The 20,475-nt window shown below is 34.1% G+C and overlaps 1 protein-coding gene across 1 annotated transcript in view; it reads right to left on the bottom strand.

Annotated features, from left to right (window-relative positions):
* Nucleotides 1–20,475, bottom strand: part of LOC133199693 (uncharacterized) — a 59,211-nt gene that overhangs the window by 15,402 nt on the left and 23,334 nt on the right. Inside the window, exons 14-27 of the mRNA XM_061335563.1 lie at nt 19,530–19,640; nt 18,546–18,697; nt 15,051–15,284; nt 14,763–14,898; nt 14,493–14,666; nt 10,076–10,288; nt 9,717–9,935; nt 8,117–8,205; nt 6,517–6,734; nt 4,303–4,460; nt 2,470–2,627; nt 1,283–1,377; nt 988–1,182; nt 466–743 (exon numbers count right to left, since the gene is read on the bottom strand). Of these exons, the coding sequence (XP_061191547.1) occupies nt 466–743; nt 988–1,182; nt 1,283–1,377; nt 2,470–2,627; nt 4,303–4,460; nt 6,517–6,734; nt 8,117–8,205; nt 9,717–9,935; nt 10,076–10,288; nt 14,493–14,666; nt 14,763–14,898; nt 15,051–15,284; nt 18,546–18,697; nt 19,530–19,640 (2,430 nt within the window). The remainder of the gene's footprint in view (nt 1–465; nt 744–987; nt 1,183–1,282; nt 1,378–2,469; nt 2,628–4,302; nt 4,461–6,516; nt 6,735–8,116; nt 8,206–9,716; nt 9,936–10,075; nt 10,289–14,492; nt 14,667–14,762; nt 14,899–15,050; nt 15,285–18,545; nt 18,698–19,529; nt 19,641–20,475) is intronic.

The raw sequence follows: 20,475 nt of genomic DNA, 5'->3' as shown, positions 1-20,475 counted from the left end.
TCTTACATATTTCTACATAAAAATCTGGATTCCTATGTGAACCCATCCTTGATCTGGGGCTCATATTTATGAACAATCTTCAATAAACCTTCGGCAAATAAACTTGACATTTTGTGGCCTTGAGTTCTTGACTGGATAATATTTTTATCATTCTGTAACAAAAAATAATAACAATAGGGTACTTTAGTGACTCAGACCTTTTAATTCCTTATACCGGTAGTTAAAATTATTTTGTGAGGGAAGGAGTGGGGGGAGATGTGAGAGGAAGGTGGGGGGAATAGGATGAGGGGGGAGTAGGAAGGGGAGAAAAAAGAAAGAAGTGGGATTGGAAAAAGGAGAAGGAAAGAGGAGACTGAAAAATGAAAAAAGGAGAAAAAGAGGGGGAGAAGGGAAAGGGAGAATGGCCACCATCTCCTCTACCTTCAAATCAGTTTATCAGTTCTTTTTCTGATTAAGAAGTCCTACCGGCTATTTAAAAAAGTGTTTCTGATCAGTTTTCCAATAGATCCTTTGCCAATCAAGTACTCAGAGCTGTCACAGGATGGGTACACAAAGATTAGTTTGTAGTCAAAGTTTGTTGCAGGACCCTGTTGTAAAAGTAGAGGAGTTCTTTTTGTTGTCAGATTTGCCCTCATTCTCCAGTTCTGTTTACTTAATATTCCAGACCATTCACATTCAGAGTATGCCCCTTTCTTTTCACCATCCTGTCTATTTGTGCTTGTCATTGACATTGACTTTAAATTCTGTAAAAATTAGCAAATTATTGAAGAGTATCAAAATTATTCTTTCATCATGGCTATAAAAATATCCTAAGAATTAAGTAAATTTACAAAAGCAATTTAAGGTTATTACTTTTTTACTTACATATACATGTATTTCAATTCAGTATTTGGACACTTACTTCATTTATAGCAAAAAATTATTACATGTAAAAGTAAATTTTTTAAAATAAGGAATTTCAATTTGAAATAAACAAGATATGTTTACCTTGGATTTGTGTGGGTCTGTTGTATTGAACAGTTTATAGAACACATCTATATCAGCTCCTATATTCTGAGCCAAACTGATATGGCTTGAGACATTCACGCTGTATCTGTCTTTCTGTTCAAGCAGAATGTTAAACTGGTATCCTGATTTCTTATTCTCAGGTTTTTTTATCTTTGCATTTACCATTAAATTAACCTAAACATAAAATAAATCACTACAGTGATAAACGTAAACATATTTATGTCATTCTTGGTGTCAGCAAAAAAGAAATTATACTAGAATGATGCACATGTACCTGTTGCTGATGCTTTCCAAGGAATGAAACATCTGCTGAAATATCAACAAGTGTTTCATTGTTTTCTTCTCTGTACTCTATTTCAACATCTTGACCTGCATCATCAAAAAATGCATCTGGTTGACTGTAATGTTTTTTCAGTCTATGTAATATGAATACAATGACAAATAAATGACAGTTACATACTTAGAGATAATATAAATGTATCTCAATCTCTCAAAAAAAGCTCTCATATCATAAATATTTACATTATATATGTATTTTTCTTATAAAGTATGCTGAAAACTTTGGTATTCATAACACCAAAAACCAGACAGGGAAATTAAAAGGTAAAAGTAATGATTTTTATTTTGATGTCAACTTTGAACACTGTAAAAGTGCAGCGTCATTAATGAAAATCAAATTCACGCTCACCTTGAACAGAAATGGCTCAATTTAGCTATACAAGAGTGTAGTGTGTATCATATAATCAGGTATGATGTATTCAAGGATGCAATATTTTATCAATCTTCTGTGTATTCATTAAATGTAAAACATAACACTGAATCGTAAATTTCGGACATTCATCATGACAAAAACAATGCTTTTGCTCGGGCAGCTTATTCAATTTGTCAGCACATGTTATGACACAAAGAAAGTCAAAAACTTATAATTCAATGCTTAAATGAACTAGTATTGCAAGGAAAAACAGATTCATGGACCAGAATGCTCACCTAATTCAAATTCTTCACAAATCTGACTTACATGAATTACATTGCAATCCAATCTAATTCATGTAAAAGTGCAAGGGCTATGATTTGAACAATTTGAATTTACATTTATAAGTATACATATTCATTTATTCAACAACTTTAGCTATACTGTAAAAAAATCTTTCTTTTCTTTTTTTAATACATATTAAGAAAGTTATTTTGTATTCTGATCAACAAAGTGACAGACGTGAGCATCTGGCTCAGGTTCTTAATAAGTCAGCGTAAAAGTCCAGATTCTCTAAGATGATGGATTAGTATGTTACAGTAATTCTTTCCTAACTATGCAGCCAAATTAAGCCTTGAGTCCATCTAAATGGATATTAATCGACTTATATTTCTCTCTGGATGGACCACTCTAAATTGTATCAGTCAGTAACAAGTCATGAGTACATGAACTTAATATCAGCAACAACAACAAAAAAAAAAAAGAGTTACCTGGATATCCTACGTGAAAAGTGTAATTTCTTATAGAAGTTTCATTTTTGTTGAGATCACTCAATTCCATTTCAATAAATACATCACTCCTGTCTCCATCCTTTGATGCATATTCTGTGTTAAAGTGTAGTGGATATAGGGAGGGCCAAGCCTTAGTGCTAGAGCAGAAAAATATAACAGTCCTCAAAATAAAATGAAAATGAGTTAGATTTATTATAAATCAATTATTATAGTTGTCAAGTTCCCCAACTGAAATTACCAGTAATAATCATTCTTGATGGCACAGATGTAGGTGTAAGAAAGTCATTAGTGTGGGAAGAAGCCAGTTAAATGTGCTAACCACTAAGCCTCCCAGACAAACAACAAGAGGCCCATGGGCCACATCGCTCACCTGAGCACATTGGCAAGGCAAAAGCACAAATCAGTTCAGTACTGAAAAGATAACGGGGGGGGGGGGGGGGGGGGGGGGGTTGAATTGTAAACTACCTGATGATGCTTCCATGTCAATATAACAAATGGCTATGTTGTACTTGGGAAGACTTTTAAAAAAATTTTTCCCATATATTCCTTTGTAAAAATTTGATCCCCCATTGTGGCTCCTCCCTATCCCAGGGGTCATCATTTGAACAAACTTGAATCTACACCACCTGAGGATGCTTCCATATCAATATGACTAAACATAGCTTTTCTGTTCTTGAGAAGAAATATTTTTCTATATGTTCTTATGTAAAACTTACAATCCCCCTATTGGGCCCCACCCTACCCTCGGGGGTCATCATTTGAACAAAATTGAATTTACACTACCTGAGGATGCTTCCACATCAAAATGACTAAACATGATTTTCAGTTCTTTTCGGGGGTCATGATTTGAACAAACTTGAATTTACACTACCTGAGGATGCTTCCATATAAATATGACTCATCATGGCTTTTCTGTTCTTGAGAAGAAGATATTTAAAGATTTTTCCTATACATTTTTATGTAAAACTTTGATCCTCCATTGTGGCCCCGCCCTACCCTCTGGGGTCATGATTTGAACAAACTTGAATCTAGACTACCTGAGGATGCTTCCACATGAGTTTCATCTTTCCTGGCCCTGTGGTTCTTGAGAAGAAGATTTTTAAAAGATGCTATTAATTTTTCACTAATTCTTTATTATCTCCCCTTGAAAGAGGGTGTGGCCCTTCATTTGAACAAACTTGAATCCCCTTCACCCAAGGATACTTTGTGGCAAGTTTGGTTGAAATTGGCCCAGTGGTTCTTGAGAAGAAGTCGAAAATGTGAAAAGTTTACAGACGGACGGACGGACGGAGAGACAGATAGACAGATGGACAGACGGTCTACAGACAAAATGTGATCAGAAAAGCTCACTTGAGCCTTTGGCTCAGGTGAGCTAAAAATGGAATGCACAATCTTGTATACAATAAACTGCACAAAGAGTGCTTTAACATTAAAGATAATTACAAAATAATATCTTAAACATGTTTTGAGATAAGAATTTAAGTTGGCATGTACGCAGTATATTAATAGCAAATTGTACCATATTTTCATATGTAACTTCAATGTTAAGTACAGTGGGACTTGTTTAAACTGAATGTTGCCTGATACAATGTTAACCTCAAGTCCTTTTCAGTAAATTCAATTGTTTAATCTGTCTAATCCAGAATGTTGCCTGGTACGATCAATATCTATGGAATCAGTGGTGTTCGGATTAGACAAGTTTTACTGCACATATAATATGATTGCAGAATTGAAGTTGCATTGGACTTAAAGAAGAATTACCACATAATATTGTAAAGACAGTAGTAGATATGTACATTAAATCTTATTTACCAGAAAAGTTTTCTTTGTAGTTTCCTGTATATATGGTCAGAGCTGTATCTTATTTTATCCCAGATAAAGTCCACTTCAAACTCTGGAGCACTTATTTCAAAAGATTTGTTTCTAGATGATGTTCCTCCTAAATGAAAATGACTGGATGTGGATGTTTCCTGTATTTAAAAAATAGCAAAAGTACAGGTCATCAGCCTTACATGAGGTGAGTATACCTGAATAAATACAAATCTCCCATGTTTGGAGATTGGATATTACCTTTTTTAATCATATAGTTTTTTTTGTTTTCTATCTAACATTGGTGAAAGAAAACATACAATTTAGATAAGAAAAATTTATATCAAATCATAAAACATGAGATATTCTTTGTATTACATGTTTTAATGAACTCTTAATGGTTCCCTTTCTTTGCCTTCGCTCTAGGCCTTAATGCATTACCTAAGCAATTTGTGTCAAACTAGAAACATGTCCACAGGACATGAATGCCCAACCCAAGGTACTGTACATTTGTATTCAACATGAAAAGAAATGTACTTCAGCTTCCTTCTATGGTCGGAAATTGATTCATCTAACAGTTAAATGAAGTCACATTTAGCAAATTTATATGTGATCTCTTTAGTTTATATGGTAAAAATGCTCTACAAAGATTTATTGATGCATGGAGTTTCCTGAAGTAATCCTGTATGGAATTAAATAAGACAAACTAAGAGCAAAATAAGGGAAAAAAATTAAATTCATGGTCATAGCAATATTCAAGGTCAAGAGATTATGACATCTTTAGTTGTCCTCACTAATTTGTACACTGTTTTAAGATACAAAGTTTGATGGAAATATTTTGTACAAAATGAAAGAAGAATGAGGTCAACATCATTAGAAAGGTCAAGTTAAGAAAATAATGACAGAGTTGAATTGCTCTAACCAATATGCATCTTAGTAAAGTATATGCAGCTATATCAAAAAATCTTCTATGATGAAGTTCAAGGTCATGGAAAGGTTATAAGGAAGAAAAGTAACAAAGGAAATTCAAGGTCAAAAAATTATGATAGAATTAATTGCTCCAACCAATAAATAGTTTCGTATAAAGTTTGATTAAAATAGCTTGAAAAGTGAAATTAAGGTAAAGACCAGAAAATTGTGCCATAGTTGAATAGCTTTCACCATTTTGTATTAGTGCTATAATTTTTATGAAAATTCTAAACCTTGCTAAAAGCAGAGCGATGATGAGGTCAAGGTCATTCGAAATGTCAAGGTCATTTTTTAAAAAAAAAAATCTTTGCATGAAGTTTGATGAAAATACTATCTTGAACAGTTTCTTTGAAACTAAACTTGAACACAAGGAAGGTCACCGTCAGAAAATTAATTTCCATCAACATATACATATATCAGTGTATGAGTTTTGATAAAATATCATGAAACTTTTTTCTGAACTTTTATAAATGCAAATGAAGTAATAGTTAAGTCAAGCTAATTGAAAGGTCAAGGTCAAAATAAGCTTCCAATGATGCTTCATTTTAAAGTTACAGCCTGAACATGATTGCCAAGACAGACAGAAGGACAAGGTGATCCTCCAAAACTTCCTTTACAGGGAGTAGAATGACTTAAAGGCAATGTATTTTTTTTTTTTAATCTTTTTTATTATCTTTTATCTTATTTCATTACTTTATTGATTTAATCATTCAGAATTCTACCTCAGTCTTTCATGTTTAGACATGCACACATGTATTCAATGGTTACTTGATATTACTCAGTATCAAATTTAAAGGGTGGGTTAAGAAAAATTGACCTTTTGACTAAATATTAGCTGAATATAAAGAGATTTATGAGGGTAGACTTAATTATTACATACTTTAGAAACAAATTATTTTGAAGACCAACGCATTTTCTACAAGAATTATCGAAATTCTATAATTTGTTTAATATACTTGGTACAAAACTTTAATCATAACTGATTTTCATGATTTTCATGCATGTATGTACCACTAAGTAACAGGATGGGGAAAAATCACAGGACTGACAACCTGAACTGTAGGATCTTCTATAAGCTTTCTGGCAACAGCAAACAAAAATTTCTTACTAGTACACGTAAGTAAAATCTTAACCATTAACTACCGGTATTACTGATTTCATTTTCTGTTTTCCTTTTCTTCATGATATATATTAGCGTACATGAGTATATTTAATGATCAACGATTCTCAAAATTTATTTTATTTTACCTTCATAATGAACCCATACAAATGACGTCCATTACTATAAACACGGACTCCTTTGGCTCTTTTATGCAACCATGTATTATTTACTGGACTCCTGTCATTTTCATTAATTGCATCAAAGGAAAAGTTCCTGCTTGATGTAACAATATGTGCAAAAAATGAATAGTCTTCTAATTTCAAGTTTGTCAAGGTGAAGTTTAATTTTTGACTTTCTTTACCACCTGAAAAAAAAATATTTCTGAGAAAGATATTGTGACATTGCTTAAAAATAAAGTGAATCAATTTTTATAGTATTAAGACTGTCTTTAGATTGTATCTTAGCAAAAACTTTTCTTAGGACAAATGACACTGGGTAATTTTGCTTTGAGGGGACATAGTCATCAGACTAAAATGACTATATTATATTTTCCAATCCTATAGGATTAAGAATATAGTGATGAATTCTAAAATATTCTCAAAATAAACTTTTGTTCTTAGAAAATACAACAGCACAAACAGGAAAGACCCAATGGGCATAATACTCACTTGTGTCATATCTGTCTTCACAAATGAATGTGTAAATGAAACTCCTTGTTGACACAAACTTAATGCAAATGTTTTCAAAAGCATCAATCTACACTAATCCCCAACTAAAGGAACAGTGAGCACTGAGCTCATAAAATAATACCCCCCTCCTCCCATATGTTTATAATGGTAAAGTCCATGTTTTGCTATGGGAGATCCAAAATAAGTAAAATAAGAGGTGCACAATGGCATTTTGTAACAAAGATTCTGTGAAAGAATCATTAAATTTTATTCAGTGGTATGGGAGGAGTTGCAGATAAGAGATGGGTACCCCTCAATATTATAGAAAGAATGCCAGTGTTCTATGTTGTGCTATTGGAAACCCAAAATATGTGTCCGATCAAAAAGTAAAGTAGGAGGTGCACAATGGCACTATGTAACAAGATTAAATTTTATTCAGTGGTATAAGAGGAGTTGCGGATAAGAGATGTATATCCCAAAGCATAACAGACAGACGTACAGACAGAAGGATGGACGGACACCCCAATTTCAAGTGGGGGGGGTATAAAAAATAAGTCATTCACAAAATAACGTTGATTTTAGTTGGAAGTTCTTTTGGCCCTGTCCCCTACTGTTGTTCTGCCCTGGCCCTCAGAGAGATACTTTGAATCAACACAAAATGACAATAGTTACTAAACTTAGTAATCTAAAACTCTTATTGAACATAGAAATCTGAGTAACTGTAGCTCTACTATTCTTGAATAGGTTTGAAGATTTTTTCATATTTCTCTGTCAAACTTTGATAAACTTGTTAAACTCTGTGGTCTAACCATTGCCCAATGGGGTCAAGATTTCAACATGTGCACTGATCAGAGTAACTTTGCCCTTGCTGTTTTTGAGAACATTTTTAAAAAGCGTTTCTTATATCCTCCAAATTAAAATATGCTGTGAAGCACCTTGAATTGAACAAATCCTTATTTACACAAAGAGGATGCTAGCTGATTAAATCTGACTTAATTGTTCTAGAGAAGTTTTTATTTTTTTCCCCTCTATATAATTCTATGTCCAACTTTTATTCCCTAATACACAGTATACTGACCTGTAGTTTCTGTCAAAATTTCTATATGCCTATCCTTCAAATCTTTTCTCTCTTTGTAATCAGCAACTACTTTCAAATTCTTGAATGTGCTAAAACATCCAATTATACAGTCATGTACATAATCAGGGATGAATTCATTTTGAAATGGACTAAAAAGTAGATAATATTAGACAACAATACAAAGAGATGATGATTGTCATATTATGTGTTCCTTCTGCAACAAATATGAACATATTATATTCAGAACTAGAAATATGTCCATAGGACATGAATGCCCCGCCAAGGGTATATTAGTAATGCAACATTTTAACACAAATTGAGAAAAGTGAGGTCAAGGTCAAAGGAAAGGTCAAGGTCAAAAAATATTGCTGCAGTTGAATAGCTTACATCAGTATGTATCAGCATATGACATTTGATTCAGAAACTAATTTAAGAAAAGTGAGGTCAAGATCAAAGGAAAGGTCAAGATCAAAAAATGTTGATGTAGTTGAAAAGGTTACATCAGTATGTATTAGCATATGAAGTTTGATGAAAATATTATGAATGGTTTCTTTAAAACTGTGCTAAACACTAATTTAAGAAAAGTGAGGTCAAGGTCAAAGGAAAGGTCAAGGTCAAAAAATATTGATGCAGTTGAATAGCTCTCATCAGTATGTATCAGCATATGAAGTTTGACACTAATTTAAGAAAAGTGAGGTCAAGGTCAAAGGAAAGGTCAAGGTCAAAAAATGTTGATGCAGTTGAAAAGGTTACATCAGTATGTATTAGCATATGAAGTTTGATGAAAATATTATGAATGGTTTCTTTAAAACTGAGCTAAACACTTATTTAAGAAAACTGAGGTCAAGGTCAAAGGAAAGGTCAAGGTCAAAAAATATTGATGCAGCTGAATAGCTCTCATCAGTATGTATCAGCATATGAAGTTTGACACTAATTTAAGAAAAGTGAGGTCAAGGTCAAAGGAAAGGTCAAGGTCAAAAAATGTTGATGCAGTTGAATAGCTCTCATCAGTATGTATCAGCATATGAAGTTTGATAACACTATCTTGAATGGTATATTTAAAACTGAGCTAAAAACTTATTTAAGAAAAGTGAGGTCAAGGTCAAAGGAAAGGTCAAGGTAAAAAATATTGATGCAGTTGAATAGCTCTCATCAGTATGTATCAGCATATGAAGTTTGTTAAAAATATCTTGAATGGTTTCATTAAAACAGAGCTAAACATTAATTTAAGAAAAGTGAGGTCAAGGTCAAAATAAAGGTCAAGGTCAAAAAAATGTTGATGCAATTGAATAGCTTACATCAGTATGTATCAACATATGAAGTTTGATAAAAATATCTTGGATAGTTTCTTTGAAACTTAGCTTTGAACAGAGCTAAACGCAAAGTGTGACGGAAGGACAGACGGAAGGACAGAAGGACGGAAGACGGACATGACAAACACTATATGCCCCGGCCATATTCATGGCGGGGCATAATAAAAATGCTAGCACAGTATACATCTCTCTTAAATGATAAAAATACATATTCATAAAACTAAACTCCCTGTTTCATAGAATGAAGCATGTCCTCTGTTTTATTACAGGCTTCTCAAACTATGTACCTGTTTTTCCTTGTGACTGAAGCTGAGAAGGGGCCTGATAAGGGGAAGTAAGCATGTGATTTGGAGGCAGTAACATTAGGATACTCCGCAATAAGGCACACCTGTTGTTCGGTAAACAAGGACCAGTTATAGCACTGCTCAAATTTCCCATGATAAGCTGGAAGGAAAGGAATCTCTTCTACATCTTTGTCATCACCATGCATCAAGAGAAGCCTGCTTCTGTTAGAGAAAATCTAAGTATCATGTTAAAACTGTTGTGCTACACTGTGTTAAAAATATTTATGCAACATATAAAAATAAAAAAAAACAAAAGATCTGTCTTATCTGAAATTAAATAGAAAGGAAATGTGCCATCTTACTTTACTGATACCAGCTCCATTTCTGTCCCATCACCTTTACTCAGTAATGTTAGAATGAAGTGTTTAAGAACTTCTTTGTTTGAATTCCCAGCCTGAAATTGTGCTTCAACATCAAACTTTCCTTTTACTGTACCTTGTGTGACCATTCTGCCTCTCTTCCTCATCAGTGTAGGCAATGTTACAGTCATTTGTCCCAAAAATTCAAAAGCTCCTCTAAAATGTACAAGTATTATTATTTAGAGCTTTGTAAACCCAAAGTTTATACAACTCATTTCTTATAGTTTGTGTCATAAAACAAACACACAATATGAATCTTAATTAAATACAATTCAAAATGACATACACATATATACTGAAACGCAAAAGAAACGCAACATCCTTTTTTTAGGGGGAAATATTATATATAGGATATAATTTTGTATCTAAAAAGTAAGGACATCTTCAACTTTGTAAATATTGGTAATTTAACGGTTGAATGATTTTCATACTATTACCGGAAGTTAAGTTTGAGTCCGCTTAACAGAAATAAAAAATTCACATGTTTAACAAAATATTTGGCAATAATATGGGGTTTTAAGAATTTGTATCTGTTCATCATAAGTAATGAAGCAATGTTACGAAAAATAAATTCTCCTTTCTTTTCTGTAAACGATGCCAAGGCTTCCTAAAAATGACTTAAGTACGCATTTCCATTGGTCTAGCTGGAAAATCTCAAAATAAAAGCGATGGAGAGTTGCAGACACAAATATGCAACAGATCACGCCTCAACAGGCTCTTACGTATCATTAGCATGAATGACAGTCCTTGGACCAGAAGTCCAAGGGTTACTACACTGCGCTTGGCTAGAGAAAATTCGACCTCATCATCTGAAAAACAGGCATTTAACAAGATGTGTTTGTGAAACACTATGCCCCCCTAATGGCAGCTTATGTCGAAGGTTAAAGTTTCTCAAATGCAAGTCAAAATCCAGGCCAAAAGATAAAAAATGTTGAACCCAAAGAAAGATCTTGTCTCGAGGAAAACACCTGTGGAATTTGAAAGACCTAGATACAACTGTTCAAAAGTTATGGTGAAGGTTAAAGTTTTTTAAATAAAAGTCAAACGTCAAGGTCAAGGTCAAAGTGGTTGGTATCCAAAGGAAGATCTCGTCACAAGGATTACATATGTGAAGTATGAAAGCCCTAGCACCAACCATTCAAAAGTTATGGCCAAGGTTAAAGTTTTTCAAAAGTAGGTCAAACTCCTAGTTCAAGGTCAAAGGGTCAAAGTGGTTGGTATCCAAAGGAAGGTCTTGTCACAAGGATTACATATGTGAAGTATGAAAGCCCTAGCATCAACCATTCAAAAGTTATGGCCAAGGTTAAAGTTTTTGAAAAGTAGGTCAAACTCCTAGGTCAAGGTCAAAAGGTCAAAGTCGTTGGTATTCAAAGGAAGGTCTTGTTACAAGGATTACATATGTGAAGTATGAAAGCCCTAGCTCCAACCATTCAAAAGTTATGGCCAAGGTTAAAGTTTTTCAAAAGTAGATCAATTTCCTAGGTCAAGGTCAAAAGGGTCAAAGTGGTTGATATCCAGAGGAAGGTCTTGTCACAAGGAATACACATGTGAAGTTTGAAACCCTAAGCACCAACTGTTCAAAAGTTATGGCCAAGGTTAAAGTTTTTCAAAAGTAGGTCAAAGTCCAAGGTCAAAAGGTCAAAGTGGTTGGTATCCAAAAGAAGGCCTTGTCACAAAGAATACACAAGTGAAGTTTGAAACCCCAAGCTCCAACTGTTCAGAAGTTATGGCCAAGGTTAAAGTCTCATAAAATTTTGCAAAAGTGGGTCAAACTCCAAGGTCAAGGTCAAAAGGTCAAATATGATGGTACCCAAAGAAAGGTCTTGTCACAAGGAATACACATGTGAAATATGAAAGTCATAGCTCCAACCAATCAAAAGTTATGGGCAAGGTTAAAGTTGACAACAGACAGACAGACAAACAGACAAACAAACAGACAAACAGACAGACAGGACAAAAACAATATACCCCTGGGATCTTTCGATCCGGGGGCATAAAAATGGCAAAGAATATTTCTTTCGCTCAGATCTCGAGATTGATGAACCTACTGCATCGTAGAAATCAAGCTGCAACTGTTGTACATGGCAGTCTTGCACGCTGTAATTGAATGGCCGGGGTGGGCGGTGTTTTAACATTTATGTGTTACTTTCTAAAGTTAAAAGATTATAATTTAACATTTTTATCAAATCTCTGATGTGTATAAATCGAGTTTACCTTACTGTATTCATTTTTGAAAATCATTAGATAAAAAATTCAAATATTTGTAGATTACTGCTTGTTGCGTTTCTTTTGCGTTTCAGTATATGTACATTACATTCATGCATACATACAGACAGACAGACAGACAAACTAGACAGACAGACAGACACAAGACAAATGTCAATCAGAAAAGCTTACTTGAGGCTCTAGATCAGGTGAGCTTGAAATTCTGGTAAACAGAACTTTTTTATTGATGGTCATTTAAAAAGGGCCATAAATATGGCATACAGGATCAAACTGCAATCAAACTCAAAGCTTCTATGTATAAAGAACTAGGTTCACTAACTCTATAAAATGACCCTGTCGAACCTGTGAACCTTGTTCTTTCTTAAATTTAAAAAAAAAATTCTCGAAAAAAATACAGGCATTTACAAAACATAAAGACAGTCCCCACCCCCAATCACCACACTGGTTGAACTGACTTGGGACTAAACAAGAGGTCCAAAGGCCTTGAATTGCTCTTCTGATAAAATGTACAACCTATCACTTCTATTTGAAGCCTCTAAGTATCCTGTATATTTAGTTAAACCCTTGAAATTCCAATTCACACTCCGAGAACCCAAGATGATTCTAAGCCAATTAATACCTGAGAGTTGGTCATGGTGACCTACTTAACACTTGTCATAAATTTTCAAAAGTAGGTCAAGGTGACCTACTTTTCAGTCGACCTACTCCGAAGACCCAAGATGCATCAACTGACAAAGTTTGATGATTCTAAGCCAATCAGTACCTGAAATATTTAATTAAAGCCATAAATTTTCAAAAGTAGGTCACCATGACCTACTTTTCAGTCGACCTACTCTGAAGACTCAAGATGCATCAACTGACAAAGTTTGATGATTCTAAGCCAATTAGTTCCTGAAATATTTAATTAAAGCCATAAATTTTCAAAAAGTAGGTCACCTTGACCTACTTTTTAGTTGACCTACTCTGAAGACCCAAGATGCATCAACTGACAAAGTTTGATGATTCTAAGCCAATTAGTACCTGAAATAATAAATTAAAGCCATAAATTTTCAAAAGTAGGTCACCGTGACCTATTTTTCAGTCGACCTACTCCGAAGACTCAAGATGCATCAACTGACAAAGTTTGATGATTCTAAGCATATCATCACCTGAAATATTTAATAATAGTCATATAAATTGAAAAGTAGGTCACGGTGACCTACTTTTCAGTTGACCTTTTTTGAGGACCCAAGATGCATCAACTACAAAGTTTTATGATCATAGGCCTTAAAATGTCCAAATTATGCCTCTTAAACGCTGTGAAATCGAATGCCAACAAAGTTCAAAAAGTAGGTCACTGTGACCTACTTTTTAATAAATATGTTTTATGGCCCCAAGATGCATCATCTTACAAGATTTACTGAACCTCTCGGTATTCGAATTAATGACCTTAATTGTTTTGGAAAAAAAAAATTGCCATAAAATTCAGAAAGTAGGTCAAGGTGACCTACTTTTTAGTTGACGTACTCTGAAGACCCAAGATACATCAACTGACAAAGTTTGATGATCATAGGCCTTAAATTGTTCAAAATATGCCTCTAAATCATTTTGAAAAAAATGGCTGCAAATTTAAAAAGTAGGTCACCGTGACCTACTTTTTAGTCAACATGATATGAGGTCCTTAGATGCATCAACTGACAAGATTTGATGATCCTAGTCCTTAAAGTAAACAAAATATCAACAATTTAATAAAATGTAATTTTTGGTCAACTTTGAAGTGACCTTGAGACCACGCCCTTTGCCCCAGGGTGATGCCTTGAACAATTTTTAATCCTCATCCTATTGTGTAAGTTTGGTGATAATCTGCCCAGTGGTTCTTGAGAAGAAGATTTTTTAGCAACTAGTACTTTTGTTTCTATTTTCCTAATTATCTCCCCTTGTATAAGGGTCACAACCCTAGTTTTAGTATAAAAGGGAGCCCTTGGGCCAAGGATACCCTGTGACAAATTTGACAATAATTGGCCAAGGGGTTCTTGAGCTATGGCCCATATTCTAAAAAGTTTACGCACACCGCAGAAATGGTCATAGCATTAGCTCTTTGAGCCTTTGGCTCAAAAGAGCTAAAAAAGAAAAGTTAAAGTAACACTGTTCATACTTGTGGAAAATTTTAGATTGAACATCCACTGGTCCAACTCCCAGCAGAAACTTTTTCAGAGTTAATTTTGCCTTAACCTCTGTGGCAGTTGTGTGTGTGAAGAGAACATTCATAGCAAGGGATGCCCCACTGACAGTTGGCAGAACTTTTGTCAAATCCATGATTTTGGATGATCTGGAAGTAATCAAACATGAAAAAGACTTTTTTTTCTCCCAAATACATGTATGGCAGTAAATAGGAAATAATAACTGTATCTTCCACTCTTTGTACCTAGTTTTGATACGATGATAACCCTTGTTAAAATGATACATTAGGGCTTCCAGGAATTCATTTCCTTTTTTCATAAAATTTTCTGCACTCAAATACTCAAGTAGACTATGTACATCAGCATATGCAACTTCATGGCCTAAAAAGGGAATTAAAAGATACAAAATGGCTGGCAATTGGACAGTTTCCTCCAACAAAAAAAATTACCTTTATATAAAATCACAGCAACTCATTTTGTGCAAGAAAGTGACTGTTTTCTCTAAGTGAAACAGATAATGATGGAGATATTACCAAACACTTTCCAAAGTAGAAGTCCTCCAAATTCCTCTTTGTTACTTTGGTAGTTTACATGCTGAAAAAGGTCCCGAATCTCTTTTACTAGGTCTGGGTGAAAGTGTCCAAACATCTCTGATAGGTCTACTGGAGCTGAATTTTCCACTGCTTTCTTGAATCTCATGAAAAGTGATGCTAAATAGTAGAATCCATTTTTCCTGTCTACAGCTCTGTTGAGTAGGTTTTGCAAGCCTAAGATGTAAGAAAATGAGATTTGAAACAAATGTCCACATTAGTAAATATTAAAACAAGAGGCCAAAGAGCCTTGATGGTCAACCGAGTGTAAAACTGTAAAGGATTCACGGATTGAATATAAAATGAAACAATGTAAGCTGATAAATGAAGCTATGTTGCCAAAAAGCAAGAAAAATAGGATGATCAGGGATCAGCAAAATAATTTAGTGTTCAGTAGCAAATCTTAAAGCTGATCTATTTACTTGCCTGTACTTGCCACCATTTGTCACTATCCCCATGTGGACTAAACAAAACAACAGTTCTTGAGCAATATTAATTAACCCATCACATTCCCTCTCATACTGGTCTCTCTTTGTCTTTGAAGAACATTTTATGAACAAAGATAAGATATTTTTTAACCATTTTTATTTATCATTTATTTACTTGTCTACTTGTTCGTTAAAAACTATGAAAATTAGATATTATTAATTTGCATTAGATATTATAAAAAAAATCTTGTATAATTCTGTTATTCACTATTAATCTTGCAATTACATTATTTACAGTGATTTAATATCATAGGTGAACAGCAAAGGGAAATAACTTCTTTCAGTAGAATACAATTTAATAGAGCCCTACCCAGCCTAAGAACACTTGGCAAAGTGATCCAGTTGACCCCCGACTTTGGGGTCACAAATTTCAAAATTTTGGAGGACCAAGTGATGCAAAATTTAAAAAATCTGGTAAAAATACCCTTGCTTATTACAACTTTAAATACTCTCTTTGCCTCCTAGATGCCAAGGAGCAGAGATGATTTTCACAGAAATTATGCATTTTCACTAAAGATTTAACATAGCCCCATCCTAAAACAACAGCCCCTGCCCAGGGGCCACAAATTTCACAATTTTCAAAGAGCCATTCTTGCTCATCATAACCATGCACTTAATTTATCTGCTTAATACTTAGGAGCAGAGAAGAAAATTTTCAAAGAAATAATGCATTTTTACTATATTTTTACCATATATTCAAAAGGCTCTGCTCTAATACCAGAACCCCTGACCCGAGGGCCATGAAATTCAAAATTTTGGAAGAGGCAGCCTTGCTCATCATAACTATGAACTTGGTTTGTTTGTTTGTTATCCAGGAGCAGAGAAGAAGATTTTCAAAGAAATAATGCACTTTCACTATATAATCAATAGAGCCCCACCCTCCCGCAGAACCTTTCACCCTGGGGGTAAAATTTCACAAAGAGCAAGAGCCACTTAGGGCCTTTTTTGGCCCTGTGAATTTCTGAAAAATCGAAACTGCTCAGTTTTGGTTGACAATGCAGAATTTATCGCTTTGACCTTTGGTGACTGTGTATCTATTGAACATGACATAATTTTCTCTCTAGTCAATGCATTATGACGTCATGAAATACATCATTTTTACCATATCCTGTAAATTCCATTAAAAATGGCCAAAAGTTGAAGTATTTTTTCAATATTTCACATAGAGCACAACATCTGATCCAAAATGTGCAATTACATAATGTAAGATCTGTTTCTGAAGATCATAAAACATGTTTTAATTTTTGGATCGAGGGTTGTGCTCATATTTTAATTCTTTGCTGAATATAGTCAAATACCATATTTTCTGCAAAATTCAAGAACATTGCATTTTCACAAAGCCTGTTTTCCAATACCTGGATTCTCAAAAAGAAATTTTGTTATAGGAAATAAGAGCACTAAGTCTCTACTTTATTTTGATATATGAAATGGGACAGAGGGTGAAAGTGTATTAATTGAATTATGGACAGGGCCATTTTATGCATAAAGTGAACCTAGCTCTTTGGAATTGGCAACCTTGATCATTATAACCATGCAATTAGTCTCCTAAATACCCAGGGGAATAGAAGAAGATTTTCAAAGAAATAATGCCTTTTCACTATATATTCAAAAGAATCCTTCGGAAGAACTTCTGACCCTGGGGCCACAATTTCACAGTTTTGGAAGAGGCATCCTTGCCATCCTAACCACACACATAGTCTATCTGATGATTAGCCAGTAGCAAAGAAGATTTTTAAAGAAATAATGCATTTTCACTATACAATCAATAGAGCCCTGCCCCAACACCATAACCCCTGACCCAGGAACTATAAAATTTACAATTCTGGAAGAGGTACCCTTGCTTATCATAATTATGCACTTGGTTTGTTTGCTTAATACCCCAAAGCAAAGAAGATTTTCAAAGAATTGATGCATTTTCACTATAAAATCAATATATAGAACCCCTTCCACAGAACAAATGGCCCTGGGATCACAAATTTCACAATTTTGGAAGAGGCATTCTTGATCATCATAATTGTGCACTTGTTTATCTGCAAAATACCAAAGAGCAGAGAAAAAGATTTTTAAGGAATTCAAGCATTTGCACTTAATGATAAATAGAGCCATGCCATAAAACCAGAAGCTCCATCTGAGGTTCATGAAATTCACAATTTTGGGAGAGGCATCCTTTGCTCATCATAACTATGCACTTGGTTTGTTTAGTTAATTCCCAGGAGCAGAGAAGAAGATTTTCAAAGAAATAATGCACTTTCACTACATAACCAATAGACCCCCCCTCCTGTAGAACCCCTGACCCTGGGGCCACAAATTTCACAATTTTGGAAGAGGCACCTTTGATCATCATAACCATGCACCTAATCTATCTGCTTTATATACAGGGGGAAAGAAGATTTAAAAAAAAATATTAAAAATGCATTTTCACAATTTGATCATTAGAGCCCCACCCTTACTTAAGAACCCCCGACCCTGGGGCCATAAATTTCACAATTTTGGTAAGGCTTAATGCTTATTACAATCATGCTTTTTACAATCATGTCCAGGAGTAAAGAAAATTTTTCAAGATAGCAATAATTTTTATGGTTTTAGCACCAACCCTAAGGCCCCAGGAAAGCAGGGACAATAAAATTCACAATTTTTGTATCCCTCACCCATTAAAGCTATTTGCCAAAATTAATTGAAATTGGTTCAGTGGTTCAAGAGAAGAGTTGAAAATGCTCAAAAGTTTATGACCGACGCACAATGGTGTATAAAAATAGATTGCAATAGGTCACCTAAGTGACTCAGATGACCTAATAAATCCAACATCTGAATTTCAAATCATATTGCAATTTGAACAAAACATGTAGAAGGGCAAGATAAAACTTGCTAAATGTAAAATCATTTTTTTAAGATTGTAGACTCATGTATGCATACACTGGGATGAAATCTGGCACCAATTTTGTTGAATTACCCTGCAGATCTGATTCCAGTTCCAGAATGTTATGCTTCTTTCCATGGTAGTAGTTTATTCTGATGTTCCATGTCTGATAGGCAGTATTGACAGTATCATGTACAACATCTATCTCCAGCTGCAGACCTTGAAAGGTGACAGTAAAAGGCAACCTGTAAATTAACGACAGTCAATATTAAGAGGGCTCAGTGGTCATGGCCATTTTCAGACCATTAAAAACCTCCTGAAAAGAAGAGCTCCGTATAAAAATATAGGAAAATTGTATTAAATATTAAAGCTGGAACACATTTTTTTTCTTTACCAAATAATCATTTATGGCTAAAAAATCATATTTAATATTTTTTAGGCAGATCAGTTGGGTAATTTATTGACACCCATCTTCCTTAATGTAAACAGGAAACTTAACACAAAATAGCTAACTGGTACTTGAGTGTGTTCCCATTTACCTTGTATTAGTCTTATGGGAAAAAATTACACTCAGATTGTAAAAAAATTATAGCATTTTATTAAGATTATTAAAAATTACAGCATATCATTAAAAAAATGCTCCCAAACAAACAGAGACCCCAAAACAAGTAAATAATATGATGGACTATGAATGCACAAAGTTTTAATTACCTTCATCTAGAATTAGTAAAAAATGGTTTTGACTTGCGGCATCTAGACATGTCAATTTTACAAGATTTTTTAGTTGACAAAACATATGGACATACTCATGTTACATAGTTTTCTGTTTATATTCTATATATATATATATATTATGTAAGACTATACTCTATATATGTTAAACTTACAAGATTTTCTACTTATATGCAGTATCTGGACATGTCAATGTAGCAACAATTTCTACTTTTCTTAAATTATCTGGACATGTCAATGTAGCAACAATTTCTACTTACTTAAAGTATCTGGACATGTCAATGTAGCAATTTCTACTTACTTAAAGTATCTGGACATGTCAATGTAGCAATCTTTTCTACTTACTTAAAGTATCTGGACATGTCAATGTAATGAGATTTCCCCTTTAAGAAAGATGAGTGAGACAGCAGACTTCTTCCATCCTTCTCTATCACTTTTATCCAGCGATCCCTATACCTGAAAGATAAGAGAATTACTTACTTTGTATTTTAACAAGAGGCCCAAGGGCCTTAACGGTTACCTGAGTATAATACAACACTGTCAAGGATCCACAGAAGTATAAAATAAAACAAAATAAACTGAAAGATGAAGATATGTTACCAAAAGAAAGAGAAATAGGATGATCTTGGATTAACAAAATAGTTAATCTAGTACTCAGTAAAAAATCATAAAGTAGTTCTATTTACTTGCCTGTACTTGCCAGTGCTAAAACACTCCCATTTCTCACTATCACAGTATAGACTAAACAAAACAATAGTGCTTAAGCATATAAACTCATCTCACACCCTTTCAGATTGGCCTGTCTGGGTCATTGAAGAATAAACAAGAGGCCCATAGGCCACATCACTCACCTGAACACATTGGCTAGGAAAAAGCAGAAATCAGTTCAGTATTGAAAAGTTTACAGGGGAAGGGGGGAACAAACTTGAATTCACACTACCTCAGGATGCTTCTATATCAATATTACTAATCATGGCTTTGCTGTTCTTGAGCAGATGAATTTTAAAGATTTTTTCCTAAGTATTCCTAGGTAAAACTCTGAACACTCATTGTGGTCCCACGGTACCCACCGTAAATTTGAACAAATTTGAATCTATACTACCTGAGGATGCTTCTATAATAATATGACTAATCATGGCTTTGCTGTTCTTGAGCAGAAGCTTTTTTCAAGATGATTCTTACAGATTCTTATGTAAAACTTTGACTCCACCTAAGATTGCTTCTGTATAAATATGACTAATAATGGCTTAGTTGTTCTTGAGAAGAAGATTTTTAAAGATATTTCCTATAT

The sequence above is a fragment of the Saccostrea echinata genome, unplaced genomic scaffold, assembly GCF_033153115.1.
Source record: "Saccostrea echinata isolate AGI-Se365-2 ecotype Australia unplaced genomic scaffold, CSIRO_AGI_Sech_v1 ptg000034l, whole genome shotgun sequence".
Classification (NCBI taxonomy): Eukaryota; Metazoa; Mollusca; class Bivalvia; order Ostreida; family Ostreidae; genus Saccostrea; species Saccostrea echinata.
This window is presented reverse-complemented; position numbering and strand designations above follow the sequence as displayed.